The 21,848-nt window shown below is 31.9% G+C and overlaps 3 protein-coding genes across 3 annotated transcripts; 2 read left to right on the forward strand and 1 right to left on the reverse strand.

Annotated features, from left to right (window-relative positions):
• Window positions 1–398: 398 nt before the first annotated feature.
• LOC146920040 (Glutaredoxin family protein) lies at window positions 399–8,865 on the forward strand. Its single transcript, XM_085713434.1, has 4 exons — window positions 399–852; window positions 943–1,016; window positions 1,576–1,674; window positions 8,510–8,865. Exons 1-4 carry the CDS (start codon window positions 698–700, stop codon window positions 8,563–8,565), a joined length of 384 nt encoding a protein of 127 aa, XP_085569560.1. The 5' UTR covers window positions 399–697; the 3' UTR covers window positions 8,566–8,865.
• Window positions 8,866–9,190: 325 nt separating this feature from the next.
• On the reverse strand, window positions 9,191–13,259 carry LOC146920041 (S-adenosyl-L-methionine-dependent methyltransferases superfamily protein). Its single transcript, XM_085713431.1, has 8 exons — window positions 11,528–13,259; window positions 11,283–11,432; window positions 10,889–11,159; window positions 10,694–10,804; window positions 10,437–10,611; window positions 10,047–10,313; window positions 9,762–9,956; window positions 9,191–9,679 (listed from the first exon to the last, which is right to left on the reverse strand). The coding sequence occupies exons 1-8, from the start codon at window positions 12,674–12,676 to the stop codon at window positions 9,472–9,474; spliced, it is 2,526 nt and encodes an 841-aa protein (XP_085569557.1). The 5' UTR covers window positions 12,677–13,259; the 3' UTR covers window positions 9,191–9,471.
• Window positions 13,260–19,220: 5,961 nt separating this feature from the next.
• LOC146920042 (protein SHORT INTERNODES-like) lies at window positions 19,221–21,419 on the forward strand. The gene is made up of 2 exons (XM_085713433.1): window positions 19,221–20,315; window positions 20,907–21,419. Exons 1-2 carry the CDS (start codon window positions 19,751–19,753, stop codon window positions 21,287–21,289), a joined length of 948 nt encoding a protein of 315 aa, XP_085569559.1. The 5' UTR covers window positions 19,221–19,750; the 3' UTR covers window positions 21,290–21,419.
• The last annotated feature ends 429 nt before the right edge of the window (window positions 21,420–21,848 follow it).

Consider the following 21,848-nt stretch of genomic DNA (forward strand, 5'->3'; position numbering starts at 1 on the left):
ATTTTTCTAGAATTTTAAAATTTTTTTCCATATTTTTTCATTTTTATTAATTTTCAATTTTCCAGACTTTTTTTATATTTTTTTTATTAATTTTTCATTTTTCCAGAATATTTTAATATTTTCATAATTTTTTTATTAATTTTTCAATTTTCCTGATTTTATAAATGTTTTTAATTAGATTTTTTATTTAATTAAAAAATGATTTTTTATTTATTTTTAATTTAATAAATTACCCATGTGGCATGCCACATGGGCGTTGACCGGTCAAAATTGACCAAAAGGACTAAATATGCAAAGGGGCTAAAACATAGGGGACCAAAATTGTAGTTTTCAAACTTAGGGGGCCAAAATCGCAACTTTTTGAAAGATAGGGGGCCAAAGTTGCACTTTAGCCTATATTTTATTAATGAGAAAGGTTTATCGGCTCAACTTGTTGTTCGTTTGTCTTTAATTTATGTATAAATTATTTTCTATAATTAGAAAAAAGTTCAAAACAAAGTTTTTCCTTTTTGTTAAAAACAGAGTTTTGTCTTTAATTAGGAAAAAAAAACACTTTTATGACAAACTGTTTAGAGACACGCGTGGAAAACAATAAGGGTCTGGTAAACTTTACAAAATCAGTGTCGTGTCAAATTGGGAAAATATAAACATAACACAGAGAAACACACACGATCGAAAGAACAGAAGAATTGGGAAGATGTTACAGTGGAGCATGTTCATAACTCTCACGTTATTGACCGTTTTACCCTTTTTGTTTGAGAATGGAACCGAAGCTTCAAATTCAGTTTCCGCTTTTGTTCAAAACGCAATCTACTCCAACAGAATCACCATCTTCTCCAAATCCTATTGCCCGTACGTATATATAACTCTCTTCAATTTTCAATTATTATCACGTGTTAGGGTTTGTTCAATTTCATCACAATGTTTCTCTGATTTTCGTAGGTATTGTTTACGTGCTAAACGTGTTTTTGTTGAACTAAATGAGCAACCTTTTGTTGTTGAGCTTGATTTGCGAGGTATCTCTTAAATCATCACTCTGCTATATTTATGTTTTGTGTCGCCTTGTTTGATAAACAACTTAATTTGCAGCTTATAGTGTAAGTGTTTTTCATGATAGTTTAATTAATATGCTCTGTCGGTGTACAATATTTTACATCCGATGATTGTGTTGTCTCCTTAATTGATGAATATCACAACTTATGTGTTTTGATATTTCTAAGACATTATTAGATGTGTGTAAAATAATTGTACACCGACTGAGTATACTATTTGAATTCTTGTCCTGATACCCTCTTATGTATAGGTTATTTCTATAACAAAAGTTAAATTGTTTTCGCGTAAGCTATAGGCTGCTTTCATTTGCTCATAAAAAAAAAAAAAAAAAAACTGCTTTAATGGTCTGTCTTGGAGAGCTTGTGAAAATAAGCTGAAAACAGATTATGAGCACATGTCGTACGCTGTTTTCATAAGTGTTTATGTCAGGAAATAAGTTCAAATAAGCCAATCCAAATAGACAACTGTTATCATTATTCAAACTTATCTCACGCTCGTCGTAATTTTTTTGTGCTTGTTTAGATGATGGGTATCAAATTCAGGGTGTTCTTCTGGATTTGATTGGTAGAAGAACAGTCCCACAAGTGTTTGTCTATGGGAAGCATATTGGTGGATCAGATGGTTAGTTTTTGCTTCTTAGACTTTTGCTTTTCTGGGTTACTATTATCTAAGATTAAACTCTCAATTTAGTAGTCAAGTATCACACTCTTGATGAAAGTTTTAGATTTTTTTAGCCATAGATCACTAGATACAAATTATAGCATATCATCAATAACAAAGAAAGAACTAGAGATTGTGTACCTTTGAATTAGGTTGATGAGGATAACCGTAGACAACGCCGACAACTATGAGAGGGGTAACTACCCTCATTCCGTCTAGCTCTAGGTTTTCACCAATATTCAGAATAATTAACCGTCTAATGGGATGACGTTTAAATAGCTAAACGGCTGAGGGCAGGGACCTCTCATTGGGCTTATCTAAATGGTCCAACCCATCACGGTCCATTTAGTAACAAAAGCCCAATCACTCAAATTCATCATATAATTAGTGCTTAACACAATAGACCATAATTTATATTATGACATCAACTTATAATAATTGATTATTGTCAATCCATAATTGATTAATTAAATAATTAATCCAACAATCTCCCACTTGGATGACAATACTCAATTACTGAAAGAATAAAAATTCACTTGTCATAAAGAATTTAAAATTTAAAATTACATGCATGGTCAAAGCACTAATCATTCAAAAGAGAAGTAAGCTTTAATGCTGCAGAAATTGAATCCGATAGGGAAAACAAATCATACAGATCAAAGACTCACTTTTCTAACAAATGATGAATCTATAGTGACACGTTTGAATTAAAAAGAATATGTCACTAAAGAATAGCCCAAACATTTTAAAAATGCTATAACAAACTCCCACTAACCCAAAATAACATAGACTTGATCAAATCATTATGAGTTACAATACTCATATATATAAGTCTGTGGTTAATGGTTCTGCCAATGAGTTTTCAATTCCATAAAAGTCATATATCCACATAGGTATAAGAATAGTAATTACTTATAGGGATAGCCTATAAAGAGAGAGTAATTACATTTAGTCAAAGTCGATAAATGTTCTATGACATTCAATTAATCCAAGTTTTATAAAAAAAATGTGACTATGAAAATCCATAAAAGCAAAATAGGAAATTCAATAATCCCAAATTGGATTAACATAGACACGTAGTTTAAAGAAAAAAGATGTGGATTAATGTGGCCACTGAAATGTCAATAACAAAAGAACATTTATGATTATCTCAAATTATAAGTACCACAAGAACACAATATCATACTCGATAGGAGTATTGATATTATACATTGTACTTACTATTTATGACCTCAAAAAATGTGGAATGTTGGTAAAACAGAAGCACAATATATATTTGCATGCCAAGAAGTTATTGTGCATATTCCAACAAAATTGACTTAAGCATCCAATTTTGATGCTCATTGAGATCGATAGAATTTTAACATATATCTCAATATAATAGAATGAGACTAAAGTTTAATGTCTCTTAAACTATGCCATATTTTATAGTGTGCACAAGAGTATATGGCGATAACGAGAATAATATTGTGTACACATTTCTCTTGATCTCACATATATATAAACAAGAGTGAGATTTCTCATTTGAGCTCATAATATATAATGTTGTGTACACACTCCCACTGATCCCACATATATATAAACAAGAGTAAGTGGGATTCTCATTAGTGATCACTGATACAAAAAAATATTATAATAATGTAATATTCAACAGTGGGATACTTAATTACCAGTGCAAGATTATCAACATAAGTGGTTATATAATTTTAGCCAATAGAGTTTCATGAACTCAACCACATATTTTGCACATGAGCATAGCAGAATTATTAACACAAGTGGTAACTCAAGAATAATATGAAACCCCCATAAATACATATTTTATCAATAGCAGATATTATCAAGAATTGGGTTTCGTAGTTAACCACATATTCTGCATTTAGAATTAAGGAGAACGTAAATTTTCATTTAAGAATTTTATAACACAAAATCTCCTTTTTCACAATTAAAATTCCAAAGAATTTTATAAATATAGTAACCTCTATACGACAAATATGATGATTATATAAAAGGTTTATCATCATATGAGTGAGATAAGTCTCTATTATTATAAAATGGGATATGAGACTCTATTCACAATTTTAATAACTCACTCAAAACTCAAATGTTATAATTATACTTACACAAATTTGAGAAACAATTAGGTTACAAGCAGCGGAAATACACAAGACTTATATTTTATTATTATTGAGGATATAAGAGAAAATAGTCACAAGCTTCCATAAGTATTAAAGAATAGCAATAGCATAACTAATATCCTCAATATAAGTCTCTATTTCATATCTAAAATATGAAAACAAATATATATATTTGTTTATGAGATATAGTTAGTTGACATGTAGAATTTTTCTCACTTGTTGAAGAATGATAGTTAAACTATCTTACCCACAAAAGGATGATTATGTTAAGTAATGTCATACCGATAGGGTATGTCCATCACGTTACACAATACATAGCAATGATTCTCCCACTTGATAGAGAATAGACAATGATAGTTGAATTAAAAAGGTTTGAAAGATATTTTAAATAAAATATTCAACTATTTCTCTATCACAAAATGATATGTTAAGTAATGTCACACCGATAGGGTATGTCCGTCACTCACATAACAAAGGGATAGTAGCAATCCGATATATTTATATATACATATATATATATATATATATGTATGTATGTATGTATGTATATAAATCACATTTAGGTAGAAATTTAATTCAAAATGTAATAATATTGGATTGCAAAATTTATACAATTTTCTACATGTCTTTTAACAAAGTAACTTACTTATATTAATCTCATTCAAGGATCTTAACGATAATAAGTAAGAACTATATCATCACAATGTACCATTCTTATGTCTTACAAAATTTAAACATTGATAGAGTATTCTAATTATAATTGACATAAGTATAAACATTTCAGGTACATTGAATAATAACAATTATAACAACACACCGATAGGGTATGACTGTTACCAATATAATGTTAATCTATTTAACAAAATTTGCATAATTGTACCCACGATAGGTGAGATTACAATTATACAAATAAATAATGTTTATGCTTAAGAGAATATGATACAATAATATCATGCATAAACAATTATACTTAAATTTACTCAACTTCGGTCATATTCAAAAGATAGAAAAATGTGCTTAACAATATTTTAAATTAGCACATCATAAATATGACTTTAGAATTTCTTTTATATGAAGTAGTATAATAACAAAAGTTGTTATTTGGAATAGAAGTGTGTCAAATAGTTTTCTAATTTATCCAGAAAAGAACTCTTAGAATAAAATTTTCAATACTCCCACTATAAATTAGAAAGAACATAAATACAAAATGGAGCATTATAGTAAGAAAATAGTATATAACAACAGAGTTCTGTTTAGAATATTCTGAAAAAGGATTTCACTTCTATATAGGATATCATAATTGCTCAACAAAAGAGAAGAAAGACTAAGTTTCTTCATATATGCAATAATAAGCAATAAGTCACAAGAGGATAAAATAATTAAATCACAACATACCTCGGAGAGTGTGACATTCATCCTTATACTTAGAGTCAATGACTGTTGATGACTTAACGAGAATATCTTATAATATAGTCATCTCAAAAATATTCATCAATAGAGAATAAGCAATTATAAATAAGCATATGTGAGACTCTAATTATAAATCAATATGATTTATATAAGAATTCAGATGTAAGGATGATACATATTTCAAAAATTGCATCCATTTTTAATAAGTTGTTTTGATAATAGTTAACAGATAAACAACAAGGAGGCTTACAAATTTTAATTCATCATTAGAATTTTAGCATAAAAAAAATGTAACCACGCCTCATTCATAGTTCAACATAATTGTGATCCAAATATTTAATTGCGACAAGACACATAATTAGATAGTTAATGGTGTTTGTCACAAAATTTAGAGTAATAAATTAAGGGTCTAGATTAGAGAGTATAGCAGAACACATAATGTATATTAAAGAGAAATATGTCAATTTTAGATTCAATTAATATAAATGACATATATAATATACAACTTACTATACTCCTTTTGAAAACAAAATATTATCAAGACCCTTTAAATCAATTTGTGACAAGAATCAGGCATAAGTGTCTAAGTTCAAATATGTCGCCAAAAGAATGATCAATTAGTGAACTTTGGATTTTTATGCTAAGACAATATGAATTAAAGAATATATTAAATTCAATATATTTGGCATTAGAATTAATAAAATTGAACCTTCTAAAAATTCACAATAGTTTAAGCTCAAATATTGAGAATACATGATTTGAAATAAATTATTCTCAATTTAATTGATATCTAATCCTTACAAGATTTGACAAAATTTTGAAATTCATGCATCAAAAATACAATATCAACAATTCTCAAAATATATTAGTTTATACAAGATATTTGAGACAAGAATATAAGACTGAGTCTAAAGATTCTTCACAATACTAACACTTTAAAAGAATAATTTACATAAATGTTATATTTTAGACTCAAATCTAAAGAATGCATGATTTAAAAGAACATATGATTCTCATATCAATTTACATAAAAAAAATTAGAGATTTCAAAAGTAATTTAAATCCCAAATTTTAAGGGTATAAAACAAATCAAATCTTCTGAATATTTTGGGCACAAGATAAATTATATTTATATCCCAAAATAATATAATATAATATTTACTAGTTAATTAGGGATGTAAAATTCCTCATTGACACATCAATCTCAAGTTTGAGGGGGTAAAATTTCTCATAAATGTCAATCAAGAGTAAGGAATATTCATGTAATTTTCACACAACAAAAAATGTGAGAATATAATTTACTTATCGCCAAATAATATCATATAAAATATCCACATGCATCAAACTATTCCAAATTTATACCAAAACAATCAAAAATTATAATAATAATTATTTGGCATAAAATATAAAATAAAAAAAACAGAATTTATAGAAAGCATACGCGCGTGCCAGACGCGCACGTAATCTGTCGATTTTTATTTTTTTTCGTGCTCGCGTGCTGTTCACGCGCAGGGCATCTTCTTGCCCGGACACCTAAAAAAACGGGTTGAAACGACCCGCGACAGATCCGATTCGATATTGCTCATTGGTGGACGAAATTGAATGATTCAAGTGGCGTTGAAATCGCGATTGAGCGAAAGAGGGAAGCCACATATCAATTTTGTGAATTATCAACTCAATCAGAGATTAAAAAAATTAGGGTTCTTGGCAAAAACCGAATATAAATCATTGATTTCTTCTAGAATAATACCCAGCGATCTACTTTGTTTTTCACAGGGAACACGACCGCATTCGGGAGAAATTTCAGAGGATTGGAATTATAGGGTTGGTAGCAAATCGATAAACAATCTCATGTGTTTTTATTGCAATTTAGTGACAAAACAAAGCCACAAACCAAGTGGTAAATAAACAGTATTACAATCGTACAAGGACAATTGCAATTGTATGTTGATTCATTCATTAAGATTAATCGATAATAATATCAACATACAATAATTTACGAGCAATAAACAATTAGGATGAATCATATATTAATACAATAATAGTAATAGAGTGATTCAATAGTATATGATTCACAAAAAGAAATAGCCATAACATGTATCTATTTGGCTCTGATACCAATTGATGAAAGTTTTAGATTTTTTTAGCCATAGATCACTAGATACAAATTATAGCATATCATCAATAACAAAGAAAGAACTAGAGATTGTGTACCTTTGAATTAGGTTGATGAGGATAACCGTAGACAACGCCGACAACTATGAGAGGGGTAACTACCCTCATTCCGTCTAGCTCTAGGTTTTCACCAATATTCAGAATAATTAACCGTCTAATGGGATGACGTTTAAATAGCTAAACGGCTGAGGGCAGGGACCTCTCATTGGGCTTATCTAAATGGTCCAACCCATCACGGTCCATTTAGTAACAAAAGCCCAATCACTCAAATTCATCATATAATTAGTGCTTAACACAATAGACCATAATTTATATTATGACATCAACTTATAATAATTGATTATTGTCAATCCATAATTGATTAATTAAATAATTAATCCAACAACTCTTTCATACTTAGTCCTTGTTTGTATAAACAACTTAATTTGTAGCTTTTAGTATAAGTTCTTATCATGATAAGCGCTTATGTATAAGCTATTTCTATAACAACAACAAAAAAGTTGCATTCTTTTCGTATAATCTATAAGCTGTTTTCATAAGCTATCTTGTATAGCAAATGAAAATAAGCTGAAAACAACTTATAAACAATGTCATAAGCTATTTTCATATATTCTCTCAAACAGACTCACAAAACTTATGTTAATAGATAAGCTCAAATAAGTCAGTTCAAACAAGCCTTTAGTTCTTAAACTATATGAAAATAACGAGGAATTTGGATCCCTCTCTCAAACATGCATCCCTCTATATCCAAAAATATAAGGGTGAGAGAAGATAGGGACTTAATTGATAGAATTTTTTTATGAGAGGATCTAAATCCGAAAATAATAAATATTCCCTTGAGTATGTGAAAATTTGTCCTGTTAATCCCTAGCATCTTAAGTACTAATGAGACAAGGGGCTACTTACTTTTTTTTTTCCATATACTTTAAAAGCTAAATAGAGGAGATAATGATAATGAAGGGATTAAATTGAAGGTTTAGTGTATTGCTATTATCTATATGTCATTATAAAAGGTTAAGGTCCCTCTTTGTGTTTCTCTATCCATTCTTACAAAGTTTGCTCATTTTCTAATTTAGATCTCAGTGCTGCAGTCCAGAGTGGTGAATTGCAGAAACTTCTCAAATCAAGTTGATTGTATGCTTGAGACTGAGGAGCACTAGCATCTATAATTTGTATGAATGTGGGGAACCCGCATTTTCATGTATATCGAAGGTTTCAAGCTTCTAGCGGCAAAATACTTTTTCATGTTTTTTAGGTATTTACTAGGTGATAAACATGTACTTTTAGCTTGTCTGGTTCTGTTTAGAATCTGTTAGAGTTCATGTTTTCATTTTGTTCTATAGGAAAGTACGATCATGAGCAGTGGAGCTCTAATTGTTGGAATTGATTTCGTTGTCATTGTTAATTGGTATAAAATTGTAGTTTTCAATAATCTGGCTCTTTGATCTTGCAAATATTTTAGAAAGATGCTAGTTTCTGTTGTGAAGCTTGAATGTGAGTTCAGCAATATTTCTCTCCAGAGTATTGTTTCATTGAATCTATCTCAAGTAATGGCTTGAGAATCAAAGAAGTAAAACTACAGGCCTACAAAGAACCAATGTCAAATTGTCTTGTCTTGTAAACTATTACCATTGAATAGAATAGTTCTGTTTTTGTACCAAACAAAATGGCTTTGTACCATAAAAAATAAATACAATAGTTCTGTTTTGAGTAATCTAATAAATTAGGAATTTACTAGTGCTTAATGTAATCATATATAACAGAATAACAAGACACGTTATATTGACAACTAAAATCTAAATCTGTATGTAGGTGTTCCCTGTATGACAACATCTATGTTGTGGGTGATCTGAATCTCTGTATCTCAAGACAATTAAACTGAAAACTGAGATACATATGCAATGAAAATTTTAAAAAATAATTGTGTAACTGTTTTCTGGACAACTTTGGTGGCATAGAACCAAAAGCATGTTACTGCCTCTTCTCAGATTTGTATGAGAAGGAACCTGAAATTGAAGCAGGAATGTTGTATCCATTATCAGGAAGAAGCTACAGATTTAGGCCGCCAAGTTCCTTTCTTTGCAGAGAGCAAACCTTCTTGTTCTTTGGAGTAGGTTATTTCCCAATGTAGAGATTTTAACAAGGTTTCCACTTCGCTGATGGTGCTAGATTCATCGCGAACAACAAACATCCCTCCCGGTCTCATCATTCTATCCACCTCCACAATAACAGGATTAAGCTTGCACCTGGAGAGCCAAAACAACATAATTGAATCAATATGGTGCAATTTCTCTAGAATGGTGGTGTAAAAAATGCTTCCATTCATACCTCTCTTTTATCTTTGAGAAAAGTTTATCTGCATGAAGTAGATCATAAGTTCGTGGATATGTGCTGAATGATTCACACCAGTCATGGTATATCCCAAAAAGACCCCTCTCATAGATTATTGGTAGTGTGTCAGGAGCATCTATGTTCACTATATTGAACACCCAAATTGGAAGTTCCCTCAGTGCTGCTGCAAATCTACACCCACATGACTATATGTTAAAACTAATTATCACATAGTATCAAATTAAAAATGTTTAGTAGTTTTACTCTAGGGTGAATCAATACCCTCCATAGACAGCTCTCATGTCCATGGCGTTTCTCACGTTAGACCAAGTTACACCAATGTTGCTCAACTCGTCCACGGCGTTCTTCCAACGTTCAGTGTCTTCTACAAAATCTTTGGGAGCTGGTTTTCCATAGATCCCCACCTGTGAGTTGTTTAACCAATACGGGGCTTTGTGCAGCCGTTTAGGCCAAACTTCAGGCCATCTGGCTCCTCTGTCAGCCTTGTTAACAGGCACCTTGTGCATGCATGCCTGCAGAGGTACATACCTGTAACATAATAGTACATTTTGCAATTTTGCCAACCCAGATTAGAATTTTTAAGTATTGGTCTATATTTTACTGATCAAATCAACTAAATTTTTTTCCCACATAGCAGTAACAGAGATTTACCAGGCAGCATTTGGATCATCATCATCCTTGCATAGTGGAGGTTGGCTTTTCTCTCTTCGCTCGTAACAGTCGTTGGAAGTAGGTTTGCGGTAAATGGCGACACCAACATGGTTCAGTTTATCCTTATTGATAGTCACAAGCTCCCAACACATGGCCTTAGTTAGTGAGGTCATTTCTAGAAGGAAGCACATCAAAATTGTGGAGTTATTATCTTCTTAATAACATATAGACTATAGAGATATGATATGTGGTCCTACCCTTCCATATCTCGACATCTTCTTCAAGCTTTTGGTATACAGGAGTAGCAGACCAAGCAAAATAACCACCTGGTCGCAAAACCCGATTCAATTCCAATAGCAGCTTGCCACCTAAAAACAAAGTTTCATATTCCTCATTAACCATGCTCAACCAAATGAAAAATCTAGCCCAGCATAAACATTAGTGATACCAACCTTCTTCATGCCAAGGTACTCGACAACGTGCACAATGAATAAGATCAAAAACGCCGTTCGGGAATGGAAGCCTTTGAGAACCCATGACAGCAGATATGGCAGGAATGCCTCTCTCAAGGGCAAATTGAACTTGTGCTTCATGCTCGTCTTTCGGTGCTAAAGACATTGCAACAACATCTCTATCGAATAGGTAACCGCCAAAACTTCCAACCCCACACCCAACATCCAAAATCACCCTGGTGCGCTTTCCCCATGCAATATCAGGTTCAGCCTGCAATGTTAGAAAATAGAAATTATGATTAGCAAGATATAAATTTACTTTCTGGTCTATGCATCACTTCTAATTATTAAGTACTAAAAAATGGGTTAGTTTAGAAATTAAATTTGCAACTACCTGTTGGAGAAAATCAATGTAGTGTAGAGCTCCATGAATGAATTGAGTGCCACCTCCTGGGAATGTCAAGAATTCACCTGACACCTTCACCCAATTCTGATGTCCCTTAACCTCGGCCAACGACGTGTGCGGTACGTTGTGGTACCATACCTATTTTCATACACAATAACAATGTTTCCAATTTTGAAAATAACATTATCAAAGTCTCCATAAATGTATTAGATATACCTTTGAATCAAAATTACCTTATCTCTACTGTTGGGCCATTTGATGGATGTTTTGTAACCTTTAGGAAGTGGCACAAGGCAAGTAGGTCCCTCCTCAGGACAGTGTCTCTCTCTATGTTCAAAGTGTTTTGTGGAACGTAACTTTTTAATGGCTTTTTCATTGTCCAAACAAGGAATATAATCAGCACCTGCAGTAACATTGCACAAATACCACTTGTTGTCTTGCAGTTTCTTCTCATTTCCGCCTGATTCATCACCTTTCTGTCTCTTCTTTTCGTTTTTCGACTGATCAGCTTGTGTTGACCACGACTTCTTTGACTTCCCTCCTTTCTTCTCTTCTTTTGGCTTCACTGTTTCCTCACCTTCATTTTTCTCTGATGCTGTCTTAGAGAGTTTAGAGTTTTGTTGCTCTTCAATCTCGCCTTTGTCTTCTCTCAATTGTTCTTTATTTGCTTCATCTTCATCATTTTTAGACCCTTGTGTGTCGAAAGTTGGAACATCTTGTTGTTGTCCCGTGCTTTGTTCTTGGTTTTCAGCTGCATTTACGTCATTAGATTCTGTAACATCTTGAGATTTGGTATTATCTTGTTCTTCCTTTTTGTTTTCTCCGGAGCTTTCAATGTTACTTTGTTGGACTTTCTCAGACTCGGAAACTTTCCCATCATTGTCTGAACTAGATTCTCGTATTGCTGAAACTTGTTCTTTTTGTGTTAACGAGCTTTCCTCTGATATCTGAGAGTCACTAACAACACTTTGTGGTTTATTTTGATCGTTGTTTAAGTTTTTGTCATCAGATTTGATTGCATCGTCGGGTAGATGACCAGGATTATCTCCATAGACAGCCGTGGGAGTTTCCTTTTGTTCTTCGGTTTTAGGGACAACGGTGGTGGTTTCTACCAATTCTTCTGTGTTTTTAGTGTTGGTTTGCCGTGAATCATCGGAGGTAGAGAAATCGTTGTTCGTGTTATCGGATGTATCAATGGCCGTTCGGGTGCTGGTCATCTCTTCCACGTTTTGTGTTTTCGACGAAAACATGGAGTTGGAGGAATTCGAGTTTAGCATCCATACACCAAAAACACATAGTGCTATAAATCCTAATGTTACCAAGGTTGATACATATGATGGTGATGATGATCTCCTACTATTACGAGTCTTAAACAATGCCATAAGAGTTTGTATTCAGAGGCTAACTAATAATAAAAATGTGTCAAAATTTGTTAATGATGTCGATGCATGTGAAACTGCATAGACAAACACAGAAAGTATGTTTGTGTGGGAAAGGTTTGTGTTTGAGTGAGAAGTTTGTGGAGAGAGGTGAGGAGAGAAGATGGTAAGAAAAGATTGGGAAACATTCTCAAGTTGGAAGTTGGAATGTCTTGATGATCCAAAATAGTAGGAGTAGGGAATTTGTTAGAGAAAAATAAGGTTACTATGTTGGGGACTTGACGAAACCAAGAAATTACGTGAGATTTTCCTTTTTTCTTACTCTATAACCTTTGTTTTAGGAGTGATGTTTTTTATTAAGAAAAATCTAATTAAATGGGAGCTTTAAAATATTTTTTCAGTAAAAAAATACTGATTTCTTTTTCCTAACAATGCAATTGAAAGGAATGGAAAAAAAAATTGACATCGTATAAAATTGAATGTGATCGTTAATAGGAATGGAAAAAATGAGTTGGACCCATTGTGTCTGTCTGTTTAACTCATTTCTTTTTGGCGGGGAGAGTTACAATTTTTAACACGTCAATACTAGGGGTGGTGACGAGTCGGATTGGTCCATATTATCAAAAAAAAATTACTTTTAATATTCAAGTCACAATCCATTTTCTTATTTTCTCCTATATTTGGCTCAAGTAAAGAGATAATAGTTATTTAATTTATCTTAAAAAAATAGTTATTTATTTAATCACTTTAGTTTTGTGAATTTAGCCTAATGTTTCTAAATATCAATTGGTGAATTTGTCAGCTTTTTATTTTGGTTGTCTTCTTGGCTTATTTTAGATTTTTAGAAGGTGGATCACAGATGATTTTAGCCTAACGTGAGATTTTAGATAAAATGATGAGAGAAAATAATATGAACCTTGAGGGTTTGTTTGATGGTTAGGATAGGAAAATAGGGTATCATATATTTTTCATATCCGGTTTAAATTTCATGTTTAGTGTATCAAAGAGATATGATAAAATAAAACATTTTTCTATTTTATCCTGACTTACATTTGTAATTTTTATCCTGAGTATATGTTGAGTTAGAAACTATCTTAATGAGATTAAAAATTCATTCTATATTTATTACCATCATATTATGCCGTTTTTATGTTGTCATTCTTTACTTATTTATAATTAATTACATGTCGTTTTTAAAATATTTAATTAATAACGAGAGTAATTTTCTCATTTAATTATGATAAAATAATAATATATTATTTGTTATCATATTCGTATCAAACACATGATAAGATTAAACCGGTCTCTACGTAATAATGTTCGGTGGTTTATCAACTGATTAGGATCAAGACTAATTCCATCACTAAATAATTTAGTTATCATTTTTCTTGATCCAGTGAGTGGTTTTTCAGTCTTTTTACGTCTATCGTTTACAATGTATTAATGAAACGTAATTTTATAAAAAAATAGTCATTCAATTTTTTTTAAATGCCCAAAGGAATGAGATATATTAAAACTCTATCTAATAATGACAATGATATTTTAATAGATGGCACAAGGAGAACATAAAATAGAGAGGGAAATTACAATGAGAGTCTAGTATGAATCAACAACAAACCACTTTAGGGAAAGAAAAAAAAACACTTCATAGACAAAAGAAAACCCAATAGGCTAGTGGGAAAAATCAATGTATCCTAAACATTTCAAAAAGGATTTGTGTAGGTGTGTGCAGATCGGATATTTTGACGGACCAAACTATATCCATATATAAATCAATTACTTATATGAATTTGGATTTATAAAGATGATTGTATACCAAAGGTTAAAATCAGGTTAAAATCAAAACCAAATTCTTTCACCTTCATTTTTAGCCACCACCGAACATGAATTTTAACTTGATCACTAACAAAATCAATATTAATGTCCTTGTTGCCGGAAAAAAAATATCGTTGTGAGCCTTCCAAATCATCTAAACAATAGCTAACCAAATGAGTTGAAAACAACCCTTGGTATCAAAGCACGAACATATAGCTCACATAATTGTTGAACATGGGTAGTATGTTCGTTAGATGATGCACAAGAGATACCCAACTAATGCAAGATGGAGTGCCAAACTTTTGAAAAATGGCACATTCGAAAATAAATAAATAAATATGCGATAAAGTTTCTTCAAGACCACATTCATTAATGCATAAACACAAACCATGAGAAATAATGCAAGTTATCCTTTGTTGGAAGATGGTTATCGCCAAACAAAAAGACACCTTCATCGAAATCGAATTACTCCAAATAATATCAAGATTTTGCAGGCACTCAAGAATAGAACCTTCCCTTTGAGATAGGAGTTTGTAAGCTCATTTGACTGTGTATTTGTCATTAAGTTTAATCTTCCAAGACCATTTGTCAATAACATTAGACTGCGAAAAAACATTATCTAGTAATAAAATGCAGAGGAATGATAAGTAGACACAAAATTTTAGACACAAATACCAACACCATGGGCAGTTTTGTTATTTCAACCTTTAAGTCAAGGTCAGTTTTGTAAAACCACTACACACCCTTTTCTTTTCCTCTACCCGTGCAAGTTCTCTCTTCTGTTTCTCTCTAAACTGAACCACCACCACCATCTTCATACCACCTCCTTCCTCCCACTACCACTGTCACCATCCTCCGACCTCCATCCAACACCACACCCGTCCACTCTCTCTCTCTCTCTCTCTCTCTCTCTCTGAAGTCTCGCCGCTCTCCATATCTCCCACCATTTTCCTCCCCACCACCACATCCTCCCACCGTCAGAACCACACCTCGTCCTCACAACCACCATCACCCTCCATCATTACCATCGACAACCACCTTCACATGTCGTTCAGATCTGGATGTTCCGCCGGCTAAGTATGGTTGTGTGACAGAGAGAGAGAGAGAGAGAGAGAGAGAGAGAGAGAGATCAAAGGTTGAAGAAAAGAGAGAGTGAGTGAGGGTTGCAGTACAGGGGGAAAGAAAAATAAAATAACAAAAAAAAAATCGTATAATATACGGTGATGTCGATGCCGTGTTAAAAAATTTGTGTCTGTTTATCATTTCTGTAAAATGCATTCATGTTGCAAATCCTCTTTCCAAGCAAACAAAGGTCTCCTCCAACGTCACACATTCCCATCAACAAAAGACCATCCCCTCATATGCATCTCCGCTACATTAACATTAGGATCAACTATATCCCTAAAGTGTTTATGATATTGATCCTTAAGTGGGCCCCATCCATTGAAGGATCATCCCAAAATTAAGTTTTCTCCCCGTCACCCAACACTCTAACTAAATGCTTATCAAACTAGTTTAAAAACCCAAAACCAAAACCTTCTCGAATGGATTGTAAATCCTTCCACCAAGTCGAATCCCATACTTATGAGCCAACACCTTTAACAATAAACCATCCTCCTCCGACTTTAATCTCTAATAGAGCTGTCAAATGGACTGGTCTGGTCTAATCTAGTTCGAAAAGCCCTACTACATGCTAAACCGGCCTTATCTTTTTAATTAAAGCTAAATTTTATCCCTATAAATCCAATAAATCTTACGAAACTCACAATCACCCGGCATACTACAAAGATCGGTTTGTTTTCCAATGTGTCATTATTTTCTTACAAGATAAATGTGTTGTTTTTTGCTGGGGATAAAAAAAATATGGACCATTTTTTTATCGTGGAACAGAGGAAATGATATTTATAGGAAGTGGGTAAAATGGTCTCGAATAAAAGGATGGAAAGAGTAAAAAATACACAAAAGTTTGTTGGAGAATGAAAATAAAATAGGTAAAGAATAGAAGTACGATCAGGACGTGGTGGCGCTGTGTTCCCTCCATCGCCACATATTCTTGGAGGCCACATGATTAATTCCATGGAAATTCGATCAAGTTACCTCTTTTTCAACGTCCCAAATCTCTCTACCTCAATAAAATAATGACACAGAATTGATTTGTTCATCGTTTAATTTCATCTATCCACAATTACAAACATACATGTGCTTAAAGTATAAGTTTAAGAGTATGAGTAAATTATTGGATATATTAGTATTAATTTTTGGGTTAAATATGTTTTTCGTCTCTATAAATCAAATTTTCGTTTTAGTCCCGCTAAAATTTTCCTTCAACTTTTAGTCCCTATAAAATTTTCAATCACTACTTTTGGTCCTAATTTTAAGTTAATTTTAGTATTTTTTTAATGAAATTGTGCAGAAATGTGTAGAATATTGTAAAAATATTTCCAAAAACAAATTAGAATTTTTTAAAAAAACATAAATTTAATATGAATTTTTAACCATAAAAAATATAAAAATTCATAATATAAAAATTCATATTAAATCCATGTTTTGTTAAAAAATTCTAAATTTTTTTGGGAGAGATTCTTATAATATTATGAATTTCTCTGCAAAATTTTATTCAAAAATATGGATTCTACATATGAATTTACTTTAAAGGAGTGACCAAAAGTGAAGATGGAAAATTTTTGAGGAACTAAAGGTTGAAGGAAAATTTTAGAGGGACTAAAACGAATAATTGAGATATTTATAGGGACCAAAAATATATTTAACCCTTATTTTTTAGGGTATTGTTAATGAGTGTCTCAGAACACTTTTAAGGATTTTAAAATAATAAATTATTTCATAAAAAAGTTAAATATTAGAATTTCTAATGCATTGATTACACAAATATTTTTTTAAAAAAAAATGTTATTTCAAGGTATTAAAAAGTGTCATAAAGGCACTCGTTGACATTTTCTTTTTTTAAAATATCTTTATAGTAGTACTCCCTCCATTTTAAAATGTAAACAAAAATTGGTCAATGAAACTTAATGTATTTGGTTTAAAATTTGTATCAGATACATCAACTTATGTTGACCTATTTTTGCTTACATTTTGAGACGGATGAAGTACTCTATATGTTCCTTATTACAAGACCTACAACTTTTACAGGTGTCAGACAATAGTGTTTTCTTTCTCACGTGTTAAGAAACCTAACGTGAAAATTTTATCTTAAAAATCATGCAAATTTATTTTTACTCCCTCCGTTTCATATTTGAGTTTAACACAAATATTAAGGAAATGATTATTAGTGTTGATTTCAAGAGTAAAATATGAGTCATTTACTAAAACATCATTATTAATTATAGTTAATGGAGTAGTTATAAATGACGGAAATGCAATAAATAGGGGTATGTTAGTGGAAAAATAATAATAAATATGGTATTAGTATTATAAAAATGATAAATAAATTAAAGAAAAAAAGTAAAAATGACACATATTTCGAGACAGAGGAGTATAAAAGTTACATATTAATTTGTTAATAAATACTTTTTATTTTATACTATCACCTTCGTCCGTATATATAAGATCTTTTTGCCAAAATCTCGAGAATTAAGAAAGTTGATATTTGTATTAAAGTTGTTTGTAATCATTATTGTTTTTACAATTTTATCCTTTAAGAGAAAGAGTTAGTTATGTTTTCAACATGTTATTTATTGTTGATTGAAGAAAAAAAATGTATGATAAACAGGGGCATGCAAGTAAAGAAATAATTAATGTAGTTGGAAATAGCAAATGGATCTTATAAAAAGAGACAAAAAAAATAATCTCAAAATGGTCTTATAATTAGGGACAGAGGTAGTAGAAGGCAAACAGACAACAAGCTGCGCCGCTAGGCCTTTTTGGATGGCAAAATCAATCCTCGCAAATACAACATTCTTAGACCTAGAAGACATTACATTGATATGCATGACCCTTTAAACTCTACATAGAAGGTCAACAACCTCTGGTGCAAGGAAGTCGAGAGTGTCAAAAGCAAATGGTATAAAAGCATGTAGATTGTCACAACACATTTTCTCATTTTTGGCCATTTTGCTTGACGCAACGTTTAGGGATGCATGTCCTACTGTAAAAGTCCCGACCCTTAATCCCACAAATGGTGAAACCCTAAGCAAGTCATGTTTTCCTCCTACTCATCCATACACGATAATATCTGCAAGCCTAATTAAGTATCAATCTTCTATCTAGTGGGTCAGTGAGGAAGTTTACATGTGCATCTTTCTTCGCTAATACTCACGCCCGTCTGAATATAGCAAAAATGACATCTCTAACAAAGTCATATATTTACTTAAAGCCGGAAAACTCTTTACAACGAACGACATGCTCCCTAAAAGTATACAAATAATGTTGATTAGTTTTACTTTAAAGATAATATATTTTTGTAAGAGTAAACCACGAAATTTGTCCATATCTTTGTAATTCACTTTAAAATCAAATTGATGGTTTTCTATTTTCTTAATTTCAAAATTTTGAGAAATTATAGCGACAAAACTAGAGATCAAAATCACTAAAAATTAAAGAGACAAGGAGTCACGAAAAGTAGCGGGTTTTCCGGTAGAAAAGGACGAAGGAACATAAAGTCATATCTTTACACACGTGGAACAATCTCAACCATATAATAAACTCTCAAAACCCTACCCACCGTTAGATGAAATGAATAACATCCATTCCATTAGAATGTTACACTGTGAGTGAGATTGGTTTGGAAGATCGATGTTGCCAACAATAACCACAGAACAGAAAAAACTTAAAGACACAAAAGAAGCAAAGTGCTCAGAACTCAAAAAAGCTCTTAAAATTAAACACACTCTCTCTCAGAACAGAAGAATAATGAAAGCTCTTAAATTAGAGTGAGACAGAGAAGTGGGCGTGGCGGCGTTTGCAGTTCTGTTCTGTGCTTCTTTGTTTCTTGTCTGTCTTCAACACACAAACATAAACGAGTTCAATGCGTGATTTATCACTATGTTCCTCAACCAACTAACCAAACCTTCAATTCTTTACCCTAGTAGTTATTAATGTAAGTGTAACAAATATATAGAGAGAGAGAAAAAAAAATATTTACACTCACGTACGTACACAAAAACCATATTTCAAAGTGAATTTGTGGTTAAATTTGATTGGTTGTTATTTATTTATCTAAACAAAATAAGTATACATATATATAGATCGAGGTTTTTTTTTTCTTGATATGGATTTTCGTTCAGGGTTTGGAATAGTAGTAGTATGGCTGGTTTATTTTCATTAGGAAGAACTGAAGAAGAAAACCAACAGAATAATAATAATCCAACAACAGAATTCTGGTATAATAAGAATGATGATTCTGTTGTTTCTAATTCATACCGTGGTTTTGAGATTTGGAACCAACATCAACAACACTTGTTTTCTTTACAACAACCTCAGCAGCAGCAACAAGATCTTTACTCCTCTGGTGTTGTGTTAGGAGTGGGACCTACTAGGGTTTGTTCTTCTGATGAGAATAGATCTACTGTGTTTGTGGGAAGTGGAAGTGGAAGTGGAGGTATAAGTTGTCAAGATTGTGGGAATCAAGCTAAGAAAGATTGTCCTCATATGAGATGTAGAACTTGTTGTAAGAGTAGAGGTTTTGATTGTCAAACTCATGTTAAGAGTACTTGGGTTCCTGCTGCTAGAAGAAGAGAAAGACAACAACAACAACTTTCTGCTCCTAAATCATCTCAACAACATGGAGAGAGAGATCTTAACAATAACAATTCCTCTTTAGCTTGCACTCGTTTACCTACAAACCCTTCACTCACTCTCCCTTCAGCAGGTATATTATATATGTTCATTTTGTTTCTATTATTGTGTTGTCACTTTTGATCTATATGACTATATGCATATTTTCATGTGCTAAGCATATAGTATTACTGAAACTTCTGAAAAAGATAAGTGAAGGTACCGAGAAAGTTTTGGAAGAGAATATAGATTGCGTGTGTAAAACAAAATTTCTGTTAGTCTTTTTCTTTTCCAAAACAGTGTTGTTCTGACGAATGAATGGGATCAATAACAGGGAAGAAGCTGTTACTGTTAGTTTCTGTAGTACTACTGTTCTCTTTCTTTTCCAACAACACTCACTCTTCCACAAACCAACAACACTACTTTCACCTTTTCTTTGTTCATATATGTCATATCTTATCATGTCTGAGTATGATGCGTTCTCAGAAATAATTACCATCAGATACCTGAGTTATTCAATGAACTTAAAAAAAGATTTCGGAACGATTATGTACATATGTAATGTTCCTTTCTATAAAGCTGTGTTATAATTTCATGTTGTTTTTGTTAACTCTATATACATGTGTACCTAACTAATAGTTTGTTTGTTTTTTGTTCAAAATATATTAATTATCATAAAAAAAAGGGTTATTGGATGAGATGAATTTTCCAGCAGTGGTGAATTCTCCAGCAGAGTTCAGGTGCGTGAGAGTTAGCTCAGTTGATGAGAACGAAGAGGAGTATGCATATTCAACAGCTGTAAACATTGGAGGGCATGTTTTTAGAGGAATTTTGTATGATTATGGTCCAGATCATGGGAATAATAGTTACAATATGGCTACCGGAAACGCCTCTAATTCTAGTGGTACACTCCTTGAAGGGGTGGCTCAGCCCTTAAACCTTATCTCTTCTGTCCCTGATGCTACTGCTGTTGGGGAAATTGTTGATCCTTCTTCTTTGTATCCAGCTCCACTTAATTCCTTCATGCCTTCTAGTGGTACGCAATTCTTCCCCCACCCAAGATCTTGATTCATCATTCAGAGCCTTAACAAATTAGGAAAAAAAAACAAAAACATATTTTAGTTTTTTGTATTTTATCATTTAATTTACTGTATCCCTTTATTATTATTATTATTATTATTATTATTATTATTATTATTATTAATCATTAGTATTATTATTATTATTATTTTACAGCCTTTTTTCTAATCATTTCACAGTCTTGTAGACTGTAGTGGACTAGTGCAGTAAACTAAATTTGATATGCTTTGAGAAAAACTTAAATCCATATTAAACGAAATAAGATTTGAATTGAGTTTATAAAAAGGAACATGTGTCGAATTATTTAGGACATTTTATAAGAATTTAGGGTTAAGATGTTCTCCCTTCTTTCAAGAAATTGAGAATTTTATTTGTTTAAGAGATAAACACAAATAAAAGATTCCTTCAAAAAAAAAAACACACAAATAAAAGATAGATTAAACTCGTTAAAAGAAAATCTCATTAATTAGTCACTTCGATCTACTTCTTTTATAAATGGAACCGTCAAATTTTTATGTTTAGATGCATTTTTGGTTGATATATTTTA

The sequence above is a fragment of the Medicago sativa genome, chromosome 5 (assembly GCF_051527215.1).
Source record: "Medicago sativa cultivar Bolivia chromosome 5, Bolivia_mono, whole genome shotgun sequence".
NCBI classification, from domain to species: Eukaryota; Viridiplantae; Streptophyta; class Magnoliopsida; order Fabales; family Fabaceae; genus Medicago; species Medicago sativa.